The following is a 20875-nucleotide window of genomic DNA, read 5'->3' as shown; positions in this document are numbered from 1 at the left end:
TTCCCAATTCTTAATAGAAGCTTCGTCATAAATCTGGTGGGAAGGTTGTAAATGTACCCTTAGTCCTCGTGGTACGTACTCTGAATTCATATCATTCTGAACGCCTCCCACCATAGTCTAGATCGCGGTGTGAAACTTCATATGAGAGACCTTATGAGATTTTTTTGTACGTCATTCGGACATACGTACCATACATTGTCAAAATATTGAAATACATAGTACTGTTGTATGCTAGATGTCAGCATTAAGTAATATTAAAGAGCAGCAAAAAAACACCACTAATACAACTAATAATAATAAGAATATTGCGTAATAAATACAGTGGACTTAATTTATTTTTACTGCTGATACCTGACACCTCTTAGTTTGAACATCCTCTTCTCTCCTGCTTCTCTCCACATGCTCTTCTTCTCTCCAGATGCTCTTCTTCTCTCCACATGCTCTTCTTCTTTCTACATGCTCTTCTCGACTCCTGCTTATCCCCCATATGTTCCACTCCCCTCCTCCAGCTTCTCCTCTACATATTCTTCTCACTAGCTTCTCCACTACATTCCCACCCCCCCCCCTCCGACCCTCTCTCATCTCCTCTCTCATCTCCTCTCTCATCTCCTCTCTCATCTCCTCTCTCATCTCCTCTCTCATCTCCTCTCTCATCTCCTCTCTCTCTCTCTCTCTCTCTCTTTCTCTCTCACACACATCCCCTCCTCTCTCTCACACAAGCCCCACTCCTCTGTTTTACTGCCCCCACCCCTCTCTTACTGCCCCCACACACCTCTCTCTCTTACTGCCCCCACACACCTCTCTCTTACTGCCCCCACACCTCTTACTGCCCCACACCTCTCTCTTACACCCCACCTCTCTCTCTCACACATCCCTTCGTCTGTTTTTACTTCCCCCCCCCTTTGTTTTACACACCTCTCTTACCTTGAATAACAGTGTTTGCATTGACTACTGAGGAGCAGGGAGAACATGTGGTTGCTACAGCAGTAACACAACGAAGGCAAGTCAGGCCTTACTTTTGGTCTGACAAACCATCCTGCTGCAGCCAGCTCCCAACAGAAAAACTGCAAGGAACTGCCGCCCCATGCAGTTCTGCTCTGCAGGCCGGACACAAGGATTCGGCGGACCGTTTGGCACCTCTGGTCTAGATTGTTGTGTGAACAGTATAGTAGTCTACCATTTAGGGATGTTACAAATTAAGCAACAGCCTCTAGACATGTGGTACTGATGTCAATTGAAAGAATAGGCAACTTGTAGTTTCTTGAATTGGTTACACAAATGTCAGTAGATAATACTATAGTTGTCATAGAAGGCTTTATTAGAGACTTAATCCATAAAAGGCTATTTAGGAGATTGTCACTTATGTGCTAGAGTGAAAAAGGAAATAGTGTGAAAAAGCGCTAATGCCTTAAACTTGATCAATATAATTATTGAAAGTGCTTACAAAAAAACCCCCTAAATAAAGAGCTAGGCAGCCTGATAAATGTGATCGATACAGATCACTCCCAATAATACAACACAACACAATATATCGCGCCGAAATACAAAACTCAAATTACCTAATGTGATCACTGACCCAATGACAGTCCAGCCCTTATTCTCCAGACATGATCACAATGGTCTTGATAGATGTCTCATGACATGTGGGGTACAAGAAAGGGAATATCATAGTGCAACAATAAATAAACCAAAAAATAAATAAACATATACACAAAAATTAATAACATAGAACACAGAATAGCTAAAAGTATACTGGTGACGTTTAATGAATATAATATACACAAAATCGTTAAAACATAATATAAGATAGACACTGGCTAATGGTGATCTCTTCCGGAGGGTTAAAACGGGGATCCTACTCACAAGAAAGTGGAGGATAACCAGCATCAGCAGCAGTGAACCTCTGTGATAGAGGGTAGGAGAGGAACTTCGCAAGTCTCTTCAGGCCTCAGAAGCCGCTTCCACGTGTCCTGCTGGTACGATCACAGACCCGCTGTGTACGTCGCCGTCAGATGACGTGCTTTGCGCATGTGTCGTGGCTGCAGAGACTTTTGGAGACATTTGCAGTAGCGCTATATGCGCTGTGCACCTCTGGGACTTGCAGCCACGACACATGCGCAAACCACGTCATCTGACGGCGACGTACACAGCGGGTCTGTGATCGTACGAGCAGGACACGTGGAAGCGGCGTCTGAGGTCTGAAGAGACTTGCGAAGTTCCTCTCCTACACTCTATCACGGAGATTCGCTGATGCTGGTTACTCTCAGGAAGAGATCGCCATTAGCCAGTGTCTATCTTATATTATGTTTTAATGATTTTGTGTATTCATTAAATGTCACCAGTATACTTTTAGCTATTCTGTGTTCTATGTTATTAATTTTTGTGTATATGTTTATTTATTTTTTGGTTTATTTAGTGTTGCACTATGATATTCTCTTTCTTGTATCCCCACATGTCATGAGACATCTATTAAGACCATTGAGATCATGTCTGGAGAATAAGGGCTGGGCTGTCATTGGGTCAGTGATCACATTAGGTGATTTGAGTTTTGTATTTAGGCGCCGATATATTGTGTTGTGTTGTACTTATGAGCTAGAGGCAATATTATTTATTCTGTTTCTGCCACTACCTTGGTTTACGTAACAAAAACTATTAAGTAGTCAGAGTGCCGCTCACGAATATTAGAACATGTTTTAATGATTTAATGATTATGGATAAGTTTTCTCAAGCACATTTTTTATTGAATATATGCTGTTTCTGTTACTATGTTTTCTTTTATATAAATGGATTGAATCCCACATAGAAGGAAACAAAGCAATAATAGTGAAGATTGCTTTATATTAGAAAATCACAAAGTAATGAGCATAAGAAACTGTGAGACAGGCATTCAGCCCACCCTGGGTCACAAATCTAGAAACAAACAGCATCACTTCCACTCCTGCTATTCGGCCGTTAAGCAGGTGATGTCATCAGATGGTGAAAGGGGAACCAAATCTCGGCTGCAATTCTCCAGAGATCAAACACCCTCTCAAAGTTCAAAATGTTGGAAGTACTCTGCCCTACGCGATTCGCTCGTATTTGAGCTTCCTCACGGGATTTGCAAAAGCTCTATAGGATTCCATTCTATTTAAATGTCCCGGCGATACCGGTCAGGATTTTGGAACATTTAAGAAACATTAGTTTAGGTCTAGAAACTCATAATGTATCTGTAGACGGAAGTTCACAGAGGTACACAATTGGAGACTTTATAAGGTGAAATTATAATAGGCTTTATTGTGCCTTTTCCTTTTCATCAGGAAACCATCCAAACACAGGGGGGGAACAAAGCTTCTATTCACTTGGGAGTATCTATAGTGAAAATACCATGCAATTAATTCACAACTCCCTAAGTCAAGCATGTCTCGCAGCCCCAAAACATATAGCATGAAATAAGCAGATATAAGCAGTCTCTTAATTATGAAAGTCTTATCTGTTTCTTGCTGTAGAGTAAGCTTCTCTGCTCTCCTGGAACCGCACCCGTGCGTGCACAGAAAATATCAGCATCCAGGTTTAGAAGTCTTATTTGGTGTCTTGCAATCAGCTATGCTGGGCAGAGCTCAAGAACGGTCAGCTCCAGAGATGTGTGTTCTCTTGGTCAGTCTCTTCTGGGAGACTCAAGAACACTCCTCTGTCTCCAAAGGTCAGCTCTCATTCATAGCTAAGGAGTCACTTCCTGTCTCAACAGACAGGCTTTTGTAAGCAATCTAGATCAGGCATGTGGTGTTTATTATTTGACTACCCGCAGTTAACCACCACACTGTCAGATTAAAGGCACATTACTTGAACAGGGATTACTCCCCTGTTACATACCTCCCCTGTTTGTGGGAAGCTCGGGCTTGCCACGACCAAAGCCCATCCTTCCACTCTCATTCTAGATATCTCAGTGACTTGAATGAGAGTGGATGGAGGAAGAGAACCCTCAGTTCTGTTGGGATTGGAGCCCTTTCTCCAGTTTATTCGTGTCTCCTCCTGAAGGTGTTTGAGATCAGCACCCCTCAGTCGCTCGAGGAGGACTTTCTCCAAGTATAGTCTTTTTTCTACGTGCGTGGTGATGAGATTTCCCTCGCGTCGGGTGCTCGTCTTATTGTAGGCATACTGTATGGCAGCAGTTGCAGAGCGTTTAAAAACAGCCCTTTGAGTTTTCCGCTCTTGAAGCTGTCGCTCTGCCCTTTTCCCACTCAATGGGGTTGCTAGTTCAGCCCCTTTTAGATTAAGTTGCAATTCCACACCCACTTCCAGAGAATATCCCATCTTTTCAGCTTCATCAGCTAAGGATTCTTCTGGTTTTAATTCAGCACGTGTACCTTCTTTTGTTGCCTGCTGGGTGGCTGAAGGTTTTGCTAGTGCTTGTTTAGGTGGTTCAAATTTTGCAACCTTGTCTTTCAGATGAGCGATATTCCCAGCTCTCACTGTACCCTTGTCTTCATGGGTTTTTGAGGCTGTGGGATACTGACGCTTAGTCAGGGTCAATACTTGTCCTTGTAGGACTGTAATCTCATCCGCGAGAGATCCCTGTTTTTTGAGTGCGTTTTGCAAGTCTCTTCTCAGGGAATTTATCTGCATGTTTTGCTTTCTCTGAGCTTGCCTCCACATTTTTATTGCATTGTGAAGCACTATGAACTTCTTTGCTTGGGCCACAGTTACTTGTTTCAGTTTCTGGACCTTTTTGTGCTCCCTTTTGTGCCGCGTCACCTGGGTTCTAAGCTTGGCTTTTAGTGTTGCTTTGGTGATGCTCAGGGTAGCCTTCAGTTTCTCATGCTGCTTTGCGGGGACATACTGGGTCATCAGACGTTCCTGCAGCACTTGAATTTCTTTAACAGCCTGCAGATTGTCATCCTGCAGAGTTCGCTGCTTCTCCTCTGCCTTCTTGAGGTGCGTACGCAGACCTTGCAGTTGGTTCTGCAGTCGGTGCTCTGCTTCAAACTTTTCCTTGACTTCTTCTGTCAACTGAAAATTTTCTTCTTTCAGTTTTAAGTTTTCTCTTTTTAATCTTGAATTTTCTCCTTTTTCAGTCTCTGTATTCTTCAGGGCTTCTTTGCAGGCCTCCTTCCATTTACGCACATCTGCTTTGAGAATGACAATCTCCTGGCGTGAGACTTCCTTCTCTAGGTTCCTTCTCTTCTGAGAGACTTTGAGATCTGTACCAAGATGTCCAATAGTTTCTTTAGCAATGTCCAGCTCCTCAGTGAGACTGTGTAGTTCCTTTCTGGAAACTTCCAGGTCTGTGCGGCAGCTGTTGGTCTCATGATGTGAGGCATCAAGTGCTCTGCGAAGTGTCTGAACCTCTTTCTGAGATATGTCCACTTCTATCCGGACACTGTTGACCTCCTGTTGTGAGGCATTCAGCTCTATACGAAGAGTGTGAACCTCTTGCTGGAAGACTGTCATCTGCTTCAGTGCCTCCTCATACTTCCGCTTTAGCGTAGCCACCATTTTATCAGATTGGCTCTGCTTTTCATCCATGGCGGAAATAGTAGCCTTTGCAGTATCTAGCTCAGTCTTGAGATCGTCCAATTCTATTCTGGCTAAAGAGTAAATTGTGAGCACATCTTTTTGTAGCCTCACGTTATTTTTCTGTAGCTCTGTGTTATCTGCTCTCTCAAGTTTCAATTGTTCTCGAAGTAGATCACAGTCACGCCTGGCAATTTTCAGGGCGTCTTCAGGGCTGGTCAAGGGATCGTCACTCACTGGTTCCGGCTCCGCTTCCCTGGGATGACTGGTTGAGGGTTCCTCACTGTTGGCACCGGACAGACACTTCTTTGGGGTACACGACTTCTGCCTTGGGCCCTCTGGATATTCGGTTAACCGCGGGCCGAATTCTCCATTTTCTCTAGGCTGCAGGGCAACTCGGTCCCCCTTTTCCTCCACAGGATCTGCGGACGTGTCTGTTCCTTCCACGGTAAGTGAAGAACCGCTTTTCTTTTTTCGCCTTTTTGATTTGGATGACACCGTCCCTTCAGGGATATTGGGGTCTCCATCTTCATTTGAAATTTTAGCAGCGTCACTGGATCCACCCGGCTTTTCTTGCAACTGTAATAGCTGACGGAAATATTCGGTGATCCACTGCTCCCGCTCTGTCTCCTGCTGATCATATTCGTCATCAAAGGGAGCGGTCTTTTCTGTTCGTGCCGAGTTCGGGCACCCCCACCATTCTTGGGGTGTTTTGTGGGTGTGACTCGGTTCGGGTTCCCCGTAAGAGATGTCTTCCTCTTTATTGGACTGGAAGGGCCACTCTTCCGTGGGGTAGGGTTCATTACAGGAACGCTGCATCTTGTCCTCCATTTTTAGGCTATCAGGTGTAATCTTCTTCCTGACCTCAGGAGGCGCTATTGCAGCTGTTGCCACTGTATTTGCTAGAACCCCCAATTGTGGTAGTCCTACAGGTGGGCATATTTTGCTTGTAGAGGTCGTAGCTCTCACTGGCTTCTCCGTAGAATTTTTCTTTCTTGGATAAGTTTTACAATATCAGCAGTCCTGTGCATGCATTTTCTCTCATCAGGTATACAAGATGTGCAGTTGCTAGGTTAAAAAGTCTATTGGCTTTACACCATTTACTTGCTAGGTGTAAACTCTCATTAGGTATGCTGAATGTGTAGTTGCTAGGAAAAAACTTCTGTTTGCTTTACACCATTTACTTGCTAGGTGCAATCTCTCCGCTTCAGCAACAGAATTTGGTTTTCTGCCTGAGTTCAGTAATTTTCAGTCTCATCTTTGGGTATTATGGCATTCACACTTCACACTTTGGGTGTCTGTTTTTGCTCCCAAGATATATATAGGCAGACTTTTTTTTACTTGCAGAAAAAAAAAACATTCTTTGCAGTGGACTATTTCTTTCATTCCCGGCAGGGTGACTCAACATTCAGCAATTGGTTTTGAAAAACCTTTTACACAGTTCAGAAATCACTTTTTCCCCTATAGGGCAATTTTACACTCAGCATTTGTTTGCTAAAAATTCCCCTGCTTCTGCACAGTCTTGTATCAATTTTCACACTTTTCTGCATATACTCCATTCACAGCTGGTAGCCCTATGCGGTGTGGCAACCTTTATTTGGAAAATCAATACCACTCGTGGGTCACCATCTGTATTCACTGCTTCAGCGAAACTTTTGAAAACAACAAACACCTATCCCTTTTTAAGGGCTGACTCATTTCTTGAACCCTGACTATGGCTGGAAGGCAAAACCCCTATTTCAATGACCGTATTACACTTTGTGATAGACAAAATAAGGTTTAGCTACTTCAGCAGTCTCTCTCCTCTAGGGATTGGGGCAAAGAGTCCATCTGTGGTTTTGTAAGTTTCAGTGGTGTGTATCCCTTTAACTCTAATCTCTGCTGCATGAGGTTTTTTTTTCTCAGACTGTTTGTAAGCAAAAAGCATAACAAAATATTTCACATAAAAATCTCCGGTCCTTTTTAACTTCAAAGACACCTCTTATCCCACTTCTTACACCATATGTAGACGGACGTTCACAGAGGTACACAATTGGAGACTTTATAAGGTGAAATTATAATAGGCTTTATTGCGCCTTTTCCTTTTCATCAGGAAACCATCCAAACACAGGGGGGGGAACAAAGCTTCTATTCACTTGGGAGTATCTATAGTGAAAATACCATGCAATTAATTCACAACTCCCTAAGTCAAGCATGTCTCGCAGCCCCAAAACATATAGCATGAAATAAGCAGATATAAGCAGTCTCTTAATTATGAAAGTCTTATCTGTTTCTTTCTGTAGAGTAAGCTTCTCTGCTCTCCTGGAACCGCACCCGTGCGTGCACAGAAAAAATCAGCATCCAGGTTTAGAAGTCTTATTTGATGTCTTGCAATCAGCTATGCTGGGCAGAGCTCAAGACTGGTCAGCTCCAGAGATGTGTGTTCTCTTGGTCAGTCTCTCCTGGGAGACTCAAGAACACTCCTCTATCTCCAAAGGTCAGCTCTCATTCAGAGCTAAGGAGTCACTTCCTGTCTCAACAGACAGACAAGCAATCTAGATCAGGCAGGTGGTGTTTATTAATTGACTACCAGCAGTTAACCACCAAACTGCTAGATTAAAGGCACATTACTTGAACAGGGATTACTCCCCTGTTACAGTATCCTTGCACTTAAAAAAATCACAATTTCGACCCATCTGGCCTCAACTGTGTGGGGATAGAACAAATATCGGCTCAGTGGAGGGGCGGTAGTAGGACTCTTGCTCTGTCCCACAGAGAATCTTTTTTGATCCTTCTATGTGGGATTCCCCCATCCCCCTCCCTCTTCCCATCTGATTTTGAATCTCCTGTGCCCTAATGGATGTCTGATGAGGATACCTGGAAGTCCAAAATAGTTTGTTACTCTATATAACCCAATTGCCTGATTTCATGTAGAACATGTGAGTGTGTTTGTCACAGTATCACATTCTTGCTGTTACTGTTCATAATGTATTGCATTCCATTTATTTATTTATTTCCTATGTCCTTGAATTTACTTGCACCCCGAAATCCTCGTTATCATACATACATACATGCATATCATCTTAGCCCTTGTCGATCCACTGCTGGATGAAGGCCTGATCTTCCAGGTACTGCGGTTGCAAGGCTCTCCTTCATGTTGGTCCAACACCTTTAATCCTCCCATCTTACTTTTGGTCGTTGTCTTGGTCCATTAATTTCCCTTGCAAATCCAGTCGAGTACCATCTTTGTCCAACGCTGGTCATTTCTTCTTCTGATCGACCAGCCCACTGCCATTTAAATTTCGTTAAAACACACACACACACACTGTGGTTTTGCTGACCTGAAGTCCTCTGGGAGGATTACCCGCTGCATGGAGGATCAAGAGTCACTGCTCCTATATTTGCTGTGAGATTCTCTCTCTCAATATGGGCAATCTATTATTTTTGCAAGTGAAGTATGTTTATTTTATTCTTCTTCAACACCTACGTAGAAGTATTTTACTAAGTTAGCTTGTAATTATGGTGAATTGAAACCTGGGAGGAGTTTGATTTTCTCAAGATTACTGCCTGATTCCCCAGTGTGTTTTGAATAGTTGGCACAGGAAAAGCCCACTCTGTTCCCACTACCTTTTTATTGGCTTTCTTATATGGATTGTGGGATATGAGTAGAAGGAACACTTGATTGACAAATACTCCCCCATACAGAGGCTCAAAAATTAATAAATCATGCTACATTTCCAATGAAAGGAAGAACTTGGCTTTTTGCTTTATTTATGGTTACTTTTGTTTAAGGCAGACAAATTGTTAAATGCTTTTGAAAATTATAATTTTTGTCAACTACCTGTTATTTCCCATTTGAAAAAGCAGTGTATTGTATGTAAAACTGCATCTTTAAAAAATAGTTTACAGCGCTTGGTTTAAACATTAAGTCGTCGACAAAATTTCTGGGTTGAATGTTAGAGCTGTTATTCTGCAACCATACAAAGCAGTCTTTAAATGATCCCTAAGCTGCCATCTGTGAAAATGATTTTAATTTCAAACTGTACTTCACTGTCACTTGTGTATGCATTCAAATAACGGCACGGCCATTAATTCATGTGGAAAAGTAGTACCATGATTTGATATTCTATCACTTTCCTTTGTGATGACCATTTGTTAGTGAATTCAAAGGGATTTATATTAAAAATCTGCACTCTTTGCTAAATAGATTTAGGAGGAATGTAGGATAGGAAAGTACTTGTTTTTTTTTTAATTTATCATTAAAAATGAAGGATATCGGCGACGGCTAGGAGTATGGCAGCCTAACCTGACAGCTCCCTGCCTCGACCCCCATAAAGTCAAATATAACCCACAAATATAGAGACCAAACAGCACTGAAATAAAGCCCCATATAGCACAAGTACTCAGGATGTCCCGCAAAACCCCCAAACCCGGGAAAAAACGGGGGATGCCAGAGTATTTCGGAGCGGCAGGGACGCGCGGTGCAGGCTCAGAAATGGCGCCGCTTTTGTATGCCGGCTCAGAAAATTAACCTGACGGGGAAGAAGAGGAATTTACCCTCCAGGAGCAAAGACCGGCAAGGCAATGCGACATCACAAAGCTGTGCAATGAACTTAAATCGTTTTTCCAGGCCGAAATGAAAGAACTAAAGAGGGAAGTAGCTGGACTGGGAGAAAGGACAGGGGTCCTGGAAACAAAGGTAGACCAGTCTATACGTGCTATCAGACGGCAGGATAAGAAATCTTTGGATCTACAGGCGCAGATAAATGAATTAAGAGAACGGCAAGAGGACGCAGAAAACCGCGACAGGCGGAATAACTTGAGAATCAGGGGGGTACCGGAGAGCGTACTGGACTGCGAAGCATACATTACACTATGGGTAGAAACGCTGCTCCCTGAGATCCCCAAAGAAGCACTGGCTATGGACAGGTGTCATAGAGCCCTAAGGGCTAAGCCCCTACAAAATGATCCACCAAGGGATATAGTGATCCGCCTACACTATTACAAAACAAAAGAGAGAGTTCTCAATGCCACCAGACCCCTTCCAGTGGTGGAGTATGAAGGGGTCAGGCTCTCGATATTTCAGGACTTGTCTCCGGTTACTCTTGCCCGCCGCCGAAACTTGCTTCCGATCACTAAAATATTGCGGGATAAGGGGGTCAGGTACCGTTGGACCTTTCCCTTCGGACTGATGGTGGCAAGAAGTGGCAGATCATTCATAATAAAGGACCTGGCAGAGGGACCTGCTTTCCTACACAAACTAGGACTAGGAGAGGCCCCTGAAAGATCGACCCCAGAGAGCCCTACACCAGACCCCATCTGGTCCCAGGCCCAAAGGTCCCCCCGGGCACATCAAGATAACGCCTAAAATATGGCACAAAATAACTATCTGTTTGTTCTAATGTTGTTTGGTTAAAGTTAAAAAGTTAACGAATAACCACCAAGTCCTGTTGTTTGAACCTGGCACCGTTCCCTTAGCGCAGTTCTTCAACCGCAAGACAAATGCTGAAAAATGAACAATTATAATAACACCACTTACCTTGACAAGGTGTGAGAGCAGCTTGGAAGATCGCGGCGGCATCGCCAGGAAAAACATGATGGTTCCCTTACAAAGAAGATGGCAGCGACACACGAGGCAGCTGGAGCCAAGGTGAGACGCAGGAGCCGGAAGGCAGCTTCAGGCGGGAAGCAGGAACGCGCTCACACTCAACCGCCAGGGACGAAAGCTCAATCCAAAATGGCGCCGGACCGGAAGGACGTCACCAAACAAGAGGTAGATCCGGTGAGAGAGACGCCTTCTTGAAGGTGGCAGCACAACGGAAGGCCCCAAGAAGTGGCGAAGGAGCGCCTGACTGAGACAACTCTCCGCACAGGCATAAAATAGACAGCCTCAGCAAAAAATTCAAACAAACGCCCGCGAAAAGCAGCAATTGACACCGGTACAGTCCCAGACAAGACACAGACGGAAGAGTAGACAGCGCGAAGGGCGGGACAAAGGTAGATGAGGGTAGAGAAGGGGGAAATCCCACACAGAGAAGGGAAGAAGGAATAGCAGGTAAGGTGCCTAACAGTTTAATGAGGTAGTATGCAGGCACTAAAAGTAGCATAGCGATAGCTGGGAAGACAACACTAGCAGGCGAATATAGAAAGGTAAAAGGATGGGGATAGTAAGATTAAGAATGGGGAACAGGAGAGAGAGGGAGAGAAGAGGGTACAGCAGGTGTTTAAGAAGGATTGGAAAGTAGAAAGGGAGGCAGCAAGGATAGAAGAAAGAACAGAGAGCTAACGCAACTGTGTAAAGAGAGATGACACACTAGGAGGGTATCCATAGCAGTTGGAGAGCAGAAAGTGTTAAGACAGTGAGGGGGAAGTAGATAGATGAGGGAGGAAAAAAGGGAGGGGGGGGGAGGAAAGGGGAGGGGGGGGGAAACGAAGGAAGATATGAGAACGTTACAAGAAGGGAGGCAGGAAGGTTGTACTGAGCCCAAGGCAGATGGAGGATAAGTGGATAGAATCTAAGAGAAGATAATGGAATAGCATCCGTGAAATGGGATAGAGCTATAGCCCGGGCAGAAATAGACAATAGGCAGAGCTGAGCGGGGGGAAGGGATACAAAATCCAGACAGGTGGAAGCCAGGGAGCACCGCAACAAACGACCAAGGACTGCAAAGGCGACAAGACCAGCGCTATAGTAATTAGGGACACAGGATTACGGGGATTTGGTTGGTTTACCCTAAGTTCAGTGGGTGAGAAGTTTAACATTTATTAGGAGGGGAGAGGCGGGAGAGGTGGGAGGTAGCCTGCCCTGAAGTCTGCATGGGCCTGGCGTTAGTAAATAGGGGAAAATTCCCTATGCACACTAGCGCAACCCTTTGGGTTGGATGTTCGGGGAAAGGAGGTAAATACCCGGCCTCGGATCCGAACATTCGAATTCTGGACTATAAACCCAAAGGAGGAAATCTCGGCGGAAGGAGTGAGGAAAGAGAACGCCGAGAAAGTTTATATGTTTTGATTGTTTCTGAGTTTTCTTGTGATGTTGTGTACATGTTCACCCCCATGTTCCCTCGTGTGTGTCCCCCTCCCTTTATCCCTACAGATGGGGCCATCAAGATAAAGGTGGCTGGAGCTCACTGGAAGCACAGAAGTGGACTTGCCCGGGAAGGCAGAGAACAACTACGACAGCCGGATCAGCACAGCTCTACTAATGAGTAAGGATATAGTTCTAATATCCCATAATGTTAAAGGCCTGAATAGCCCGGCTAAAAGGCGAGTCGCATTTAGAGATTATAGACGTAAGGGCGCAGAAGTACTCTTCCTACAAGAGACCCATTTCTCCCAAACTAACTTCCCCAAGTATTTCGATAAAAACTTCCGAACCCATTTCCTAGCTTCAGATCAAGTTAAAAAGAGAGGGGTCGCCATTCTAATTCATAATCATATCCCATATAGACATGCCAAAACGTACCAGGACAAAGAAGGGAGATACCTGATCATCACGGGTTTCATCCGAGAATCCCCAATAACATTTGCTACTGTATACGCCCCAAATGATAACGCCACATCCTTTTTCGATGGCTTCTTTAATAAACTAAGTAAAGTTGCAAAAGGCAATATCATAATGGCAGGCGACTGGAACAGAGTCCTTAACCCTAGTCTAGACCGATGCACGACCACTAACAAACAACACAGACAGGACGTATTAACTCTAACAAAAGGTATAACAAATTGTCAACTAATTGACATATGGAGAGAACTGCATCAAGGAGAACGAGAGTATACTTTCTACTCTCACCCACGTAACTCATACAGTAGGATAGACTACTTCCTCGTGTCTAATGGTATGGTCCCTGGGGTCTCTCGCGCAGAGATACATGATATTTCATGGTCCGACCATGCACCAATAGAGCTGCGGTGCACACTAATCCCACTGGACAGACCTAGAGCGAACTGGAAACTAAATGAGATCCTATTAAAGATCCCGGATCTCGGAAGAGAAGTAGGTGATAGAATTCAGGAATATTTTGAGGAGAATGAGGGAAGTGTGGCATCACAAGCCACACTATGGGAAGCTCATAAGGCGACTCTCAGGGGGACATTGATGAATCTGGCAGCCAAACGGAAAAGGGAAAGAGAGAAAAAAACTAAGGCCTTAGAAATCCAAATAGCGGAACTCTCTACCCTGCACAAATCTAATAAACAGGCACATATACTCAAACAACTGCTAGACACCAAAATTAAACTCAACCTCCTCCTTACCTCCCAGGCTGAGAAGGAAATGGCTTGGTCTAACCGGAAATTCTATGAAAAGGCGAACAAACCTGATACACTACTTGCCAATAAGCTAAAAAAGAAGCTTCAAAATAACTCTATCCACGCAATTCGGAACCACAAGGGAGACCTTACCTCCATACCTGGGAAAATAGTGGAGCAATTCAAAGTCTACTATGAAAAACTTTATAATGGAGATAAGGTCACCCATAACAGGAAAACGGGGGACCTATTGTCCACTTTCCTGAAAGAGGCAAAATTACCAACCTTAGCAAGGGCAGAGCGTGAAGCACTACAGGCGGACTTTACCCTGGAAGAACTCAAAGAAGTCATCAAAGCATTAAAACCGGCCAAAGCACCGGGGCCCGATGGCTTCTCTAATCTATATTATAAGAAATATATTAAAATTCTAGCCCCACATATGCTAAAATTGTTTAATGGTGTACTTGAGGGGGACTCCTTCCCGGCACAGATGCTCCAGGCGTCTATCTCGGTGATCCACAAACCTGGAAAGGACCCGGCAGACTGTAAGAGCTACCGGCCCATTTCACTGATCAATTCGGATATCAAAATCTACTCTAAACTTATAGCGAACAGGGTGGGTAGTGTCCTTCCCAGGTTAATCCACACGGATCAAGTAGGTTTTATCGGAGGAAGGCAAGCGGCAGACAACACCAGAAGAATCATAAACCTGATTGATCTGGCCCAAAAGAAAAATATACATTCTATGGTGTTGAGTCTAGACGCGGAGAAAGCCTTCGATAGAATAGACTGGCCCTACTTATCAGAAACGCTGGGGGCGTTTGGCTTTGGAGGACGCCTCATGCGGGCCATCATGGCACTATATGAGAGCCCTACGGCGAGAGTGAGGCACCAGGGTTTTCCCTCTGAGCAATTCCACATAAAAAGTGGAACGAGACAGGGGTGTCCACTTTCGCCGCTGCTGTTTGCGCTATGTGTAGAGCCCCTGGCAGCACACATACGAAATAGCCCCGACATTACGGGAATCTCAATTGGTGAGCAAGAGTATAAGGCCGCCCTGTATGCAGATGATGTCATTTTAACATTATCTAAACCGCTCACGTCCCTTCCTAATGTTTTCGAAATTCTGAACAAATTTAACCATATCTCTGGCTTTAAGATTAATCAGTCTAAATCAGAAGCCCTCAATATAAATCTTCCCAAAGAAGTCGAAAAACTGATTGATCTTAACTTCAATTTCAAATGGCAACCCTCCGCTATCAAATATTTAGGGGTATATCTTACAAGGGACTACAAAACTCTATATAAAGCAAACTTTCCCAGGTTAATAAAGACGCTGAGAGAGGATCTCAGAATATGGGCAAAAGGGGGCATCTCATGGATTGGAAGGATACAAAGCGTGAAGATGAATCTCCTTCCAAGGATGTTATATCTTTTCCAGAGCCTACCTATACCATTGGTGCATTCTGACATCCTTTCCCTCCAGTCGGCAATAATGAAATTCATCTGGAATAAGAAAAACCCAAGAATTGCTAAGGGTATCCTGATGAGACCCACAACCAGGGGAGGCTAGCGGTACCTTGTTTGTTCGCTTACTACAAAGCGGCTCAATTGGCCCAAATTCTCCAATGGCACACAGACCCAAGCCTTAGGAGATGGGTAGAGTTGGAGAAAAAGTGTTGTGCGCCAATTGATATCCAAACGCTGATCTGGTTGCCCAAGGGAAGGGCACGTCAGATCGGCACGCCGCTACAGACAATTGCCAATTCTATTCGGGTGTGGGGGGCCACCAAATTTAGTTGTAAATTAACCACAAAGGCATCACTTATGACGCCAATCATCGGCAACCCAGATTTCGCTCCGGGCCTGAACAGTAAGAACATGAAATATTGGACGCAAGCGGGCATTATCCGACTTAATGATCTGAGGGACAGGATACATATACAATCATTTGAACAAATCAAATCCGCAAAAAATATCCCAAATACAGAATTTTTTAAGTACCTCCAGATCAGGGATTTCTATAACAAAACTACAATTAGGCCAAAACGTACTAATTTTGAGCAGCTGTGTTCCAGAGACACGGACACAAGGGGACTCACATCTAGGATGTACGGGGAAGTGGTCTGTCCGAAAATGACAAGCGAGACGCGGTTACACTACATCCGACAGTGGGAGACAGACTTAGGGGAGACGTTAGAGGACGAGGAGTGGGAGCAGATTACACAAGCAGCTGCTAAAAGCTCCATCTGTACCACACTAAAGGAGAACGCGTATAAGGTCCTGATGCGGTGGTACTACACCCCAACTAGATTGGCTAAATTTGTTAAGGGCTACTCCCCGCTCTGCCCAAAACAGTGTGGGGAGGCGGCCGACCTGCAACACATGCTGTGGTCTTGCACTAAAGTGGTCCCGATTTGGGAACAGATTAGAGATTGGTTACAGCGGATTCTCGGTTGGGAGATCCCCCTGGACCCGTGGTTGTTCCTGCTGGGCAGGCGGGTCCAGGGTATGCCAAATGCGACACACAAATTAATAACGCATTTCGCAATAGCCACTAGGTGCGAGATTGCAGCATTATGGAAGCAGCCAGCAATCCCAGTTATCCCAAAGATTCGCAATCGAATTTGGCACGTTTGTCGGATGGAACAATTAACGAGTTTGGTTAATGACACCGGCACAAACTTCCTGAAAGTCTGGTCACCATGGCTAGCACAGACGGACATCCCCGGGGTGGACACCACCGCAATTCTGCTATAATAATCGCGAACGTGTTCTCCTTTGGAGGGCAGAAACCGATAGACACTTAGAGACGTACAGGTAGAAGACAGCCCCCTATGTAACAACCCGACGAACCTACTATACTGAGTTAAGGTGATTAACTAGAGCTGAAAGCAGGATAGCAAAAAGAATTACCTCCACGGAAAAGAAGATGTAAACTGACTCCTCGACGGCAGAAACTTCTGGAGTAGACCCCACCCCCCCCCTCACCCCCTCACCCCCTCACCCCCTCACCCCCTCCTTCCCTCCCCCTCCCTTGTCCGATGTCCGGTTTGTCTTGTATGTCCTTTACGTACTGTCTCTGTTTCAAACCAAAGTAGCTTTAATAATTGAAAGATGTTGTTAAAGAGAAAAAAAAAAAATATGTTGGGGTATTGTATTACAATGGGCTGTGATATACTGTCAGAATGTGTATCCCCAATAAAGAAAATTGAAGTTGTAAAAAAAAAAAAAAATGAAGGATATCATTAGAAATAAGCGGTTCAGATTTTTTGGGTACCAAATACATTTCCCGTTAAGTGTTCATGGCGGTTATATGTATGTGTATCTCCGCCAATCCGTCTTGAGTAGCACGTCAAAAAGCTTCTACAGGTGTGCTATAAAAGGCTGTCCTCCGTAAAGTAGGTTTGTTGGTTTTTTTAACACACCCCGGGTCTACAAGTGTACTGCACCGACACACTTTATTCGAGCAAATACCCAGTATGTACCTGGCAGATACCTGGAATGCGCCGCTCCTCACCTCTGACAAGCCCCGTTGTGTTTGCCTTCCCAGCCTGGGTTCATGCCTGGCTGACGGGCGGCTGATCTGTTAAATGATAATGATTAGGATTTAATAGGCTGCAATGCTTCGCGTGTCTACCAGATGGCATAAATTCATGAATTGTAATGCAGTATATATATATATACTGTGCAGTATTGCAGCCAGGGGGAATAAAATGCTTCAATCCCTGCCTGGAAAATACCTCAATGCACTCGGGCAGAAAACAGTCACAAACCTCAATACACCCGGGTATACCCGAATTCGTGGGACTAGCCGAGCTCAAATAAAGTGTGTCGCCAGTGTAGGTCAGCCGGCGGAGGAGTTCTCTCCACCTCTCTCTCTGCCGATGCTCCAGTGTCGCGTCACGGGACAGCTATCGAGAGGCCCCAGGAACTACCAGAGCAGACTGCAAAGTCGCTTCTGAGCTCAGCTGTTGACAGACCCATTGAGAAGAGGCACTCGCTGTAGCACTAGAAACAGCAGCACGCGTTGTGGGAGCGCGCCGGGAACCGGATGTGGGGCCGGACAAGGAAGTATAGCGATAAGCTTGAAGAAATCTCGTGGAGGAGTATAAAATGTACAGCTGAGACAATAGAAAGCTGCTTGTGGGGTCTGAAGGAAGGAATGTATGCTGCATGCTATGGAGAGCAATAGAGCCAAGGGGTCGTTGCCAAAACACTCTGGGTGAGTACTAGCTCAAGTTTTATTCATGCAACTTAATAATGTGCTTTGTTTTATGTATACAGTACCTCTGTTGGACTACTTGAGGAGGGAACTTCAAAGTAGTCTGTGGAGGCTTTTCATCACAAAAAGAAAAGTATTAAGGAACTAAAGAGGCGTGCAGCATGTAATAAGACAGTTTTAGAATTGAAGAAATTGCTTGAGGACTGCCTTAAAGCTGCAGCAGTCCAGGCTTCAGATCAAATTATTTATTTTCTTCAATGGATGAAGGACACAGTGATGCAGACTGTGGAAACGGTAGTGTCACAATGAAGTGAGGTCAAGGTCACAGACAAGGCTGGACAGAAGTGGGTCCTTTATCGGAGGAATCGGGTAGGCAGATATTGTCTGAGGGACAACGCTTAGACTCCTCTGATCAGGAGAAGTATACTCTGTTTGATACAGAGTTAGTGTCGCCACTGATGAAAGCGGTACGAGAGGCATTGGAAATGGAAGATCCAGGAGAGGATCTCCAATGAGAGACGTCAGTGAGACACAAAAGAAAGGGTGTTCCCTCTCCATAAAGTACTTAAGGATATGATTGAATCAGGGTGGATACAGCCAGACAAACATTTGATGTCAATTTGGGCTTTTTTTTATTCTTCTTAAAAAGGTTACCACACACCTAGATGCATTGGACACGATGTTGCCACTGGTTGGATATGCTTAAAAGAATGGGTAGTATGTGAGTACACATTCCATAGCATACTTGTCACATTTGAGAGACATATTGCCCTACAGTATTTGTGTTTTCAATTTGTATTCACATATTTGCGCTCCCCACTACTTGGACTTCAACATTTTCTAGGATTGAAAGAATCCCATCAAAGGTTTGAGCAGCACTTTACGAAGTATCTTTTATTTTCTATTTATTACCGTTTGCAATTTCATCACAGATATTTCTGTTCTATACCAATTGCTGTATTTCACAGCGCACGTTCTAATTTAAGAATTGCACTTAATTTGTTAGAGCGCCATTTTGATAACACATTTTCTATTCACTGGTCTTTCAGTGGCCGCAGGGAGATCTCTATGGTTGAGGTCATGGATGGTGAACGCAGGCTCAAAGAATTACTGCTGCAATGTTACCTTTTGAAGGAAAAATGTTGCATCCATAACACATACAGACTTACAGGGAAACAAGTGCCTGAAGGATTAAAAGCTCACTCAACTAGAGCAATGGCTACATTATGGGCTCTCGGAGCACAAGCATCGTCCGCAGAATTGTGTAAAGGAGCAGTATGGTCATCACTTCACACATTTATAAAGCATTATAGACCTGACATCCAATCCTCGGTTGACGCAAGCTTTGGGCGCCGTGTGTTACAAGCGGGGATACAATAAATTGGCATATAAAGAATCTGGTCATCTGTTGTTTATTGTACTTATATTCCGAGTATCATGTTATTTTTTCCCACCCTCAACTTGACTGCTTGGGTATGTCCCATACATATCAACGCCATGAATGTTGAACGGGAAAATAGAAACTGTATATTTATTATTGCAATTTTCTTTTCCCAGAATAAGTTGATGGTAGTGAGTGTTTTCCTGTCCCTATTAATGGGAGATAGCAAGGGAGGTTTAGCTTGGGGAAATCCTTCGACGGACTACAGGTGAGATTAGTAGCCTTTTATAGCACACCTGTAGAAGCCTTTTTTTTTCTCCTTTTTTTTTTTTTTTTCTGTCCTACTCAATACTGATAGGTGGAGCTATCCATTCGTATCAGGGCCATGAACTTATTCTGGAAAAAGAAAATTACGGTAAGGAATACATTTTGTATTTTCTCACTACCCCTCATCCATTTCACCAGTGGCTATGGTGTGGACAATTTAAGCAACCAACCCGCAGTATTTATTACTTCTTTCCTCTCTCCCTTATTCATCTTTGAGGCTAATTGAAAGGGACAAGTTAAATCTCTCTTTTGGATCAGAGTTTTGCAATGTCCACTAGAGCAGTCCTGTTTTACTCCACAATTCTGAAAAGCAGGACAAGTTTGCTGTATCAAAGAATCAGAGGGGAGAATAATCAATTATGAACACGTTATTAATTGACTCTTCCAATTTCACAAACTATACCTCCATAGCTATGATAGCTTGGATTAAACACCTAAAGAGAGTATACCTCAAAGGTGTCTATCTTGCGGGTATCTGGTTAATTAACACCAGTGTGACAAATTACAGGTGTACCAGCACCTTATTCTTGCTTTAGGGTCTGCATTGACAGACCTGTTCACTGTTCATCAGGAAATCCTTCAGAAACTGTTCATCAGGAAATCCTTGAGAACAATATTACCACGATTTGTACTAAGCTTGAACATAACTTTAGGGATTGAAATCAAGTGTATTTGTATTTTGGTGAACAATTCTAGAGGGATATTTTCAGGCCCCAGATCTTCTGCCCATGAGCTCTGCCTCTTCTCCTCCCTTACTACCTCCTCTCACTCCCGCCTACAAGCCTCCTCCAGTGTTACCCCCTCTCTCTAAAATTCCCTACCACATACCATCACGCTGTGCCTGTCACCATTCAGACATTTATAAACTCCCCAAAAAACTCACTTTTTCAGATAACACTATCTGATATACCCCCAAAATCAACCCTCCCCCTTCCAACCCTTGGCAACAGCTGTGCAGCTGGAGAAAACACCATGCTATTACCCCTTAACATCCATATCCCCAAACCTTAATGGGATCAGAAGTGTAGCTGGGCCACACCCCACTCTGAGGCCTACTCCATCCCACAATGAGAAGACACTACCTTTTTCCCACATTGCCCCTTATTCCCTTTAGATTGTAAACTCTCACTAACAGGGCCCTCACTACCTTTTGTATCTGTGCTTGTTTGTCCTTATTTGATATGTAATTCTGTTTATTTAATTTATATCACTCTGTAGTCCCA

The 20875-nt window shown here is 44.1% G+C and overlaps 1 protein-coding gene across 4 annotated transcripts in view; it reads left to right on the top strand.

Moving 5' to 3' along the window:
- FER (FER tyrosine kinase) overlaps window positions 1-20875 on the top strand; it is a 314315-nt gene that overhangs the window by 280767 nt on the left and 12673 nt on the right. The window contains exon 20 of one of the 4 annotated variants that reach the window (XM_075602022.1): window positions 18994-20118. The exons of the other annotated variants lie outside the window; for them this stretch is intronic. Coding sequence (XP_075458137.1) covers window positions 18994-19076 — 83 coding nt within the window. The 3' untranslated portion in view covers window positions 19077-20118. Of the gene's footprint in view, window positions 1-18993; window positions 20119-20875 lie in introns of those variants that run through there. 4 annotated transcript variants of the gene reach the window in all.

Source organism: Ascaphus truei, chromosome 1, assembly GCF_040206685.1.
Source record: "Ascaphus truei isolate aAscTru1 chromosome 1, aAscTru1.hap1, whole genome shotgun sequence".
Classification (NCBI taxonomy): domain Eukaryota; kingdom Metazoa; phylum Chordata; class Amphibia; order Anura; family Ascaphidae; genus Ascaphus; species Ascaphus truei.
Note: the sequence above shows the minus strand (reverse complement) of the source record. Positions and strands in the feature narration are given on the sequence as shown.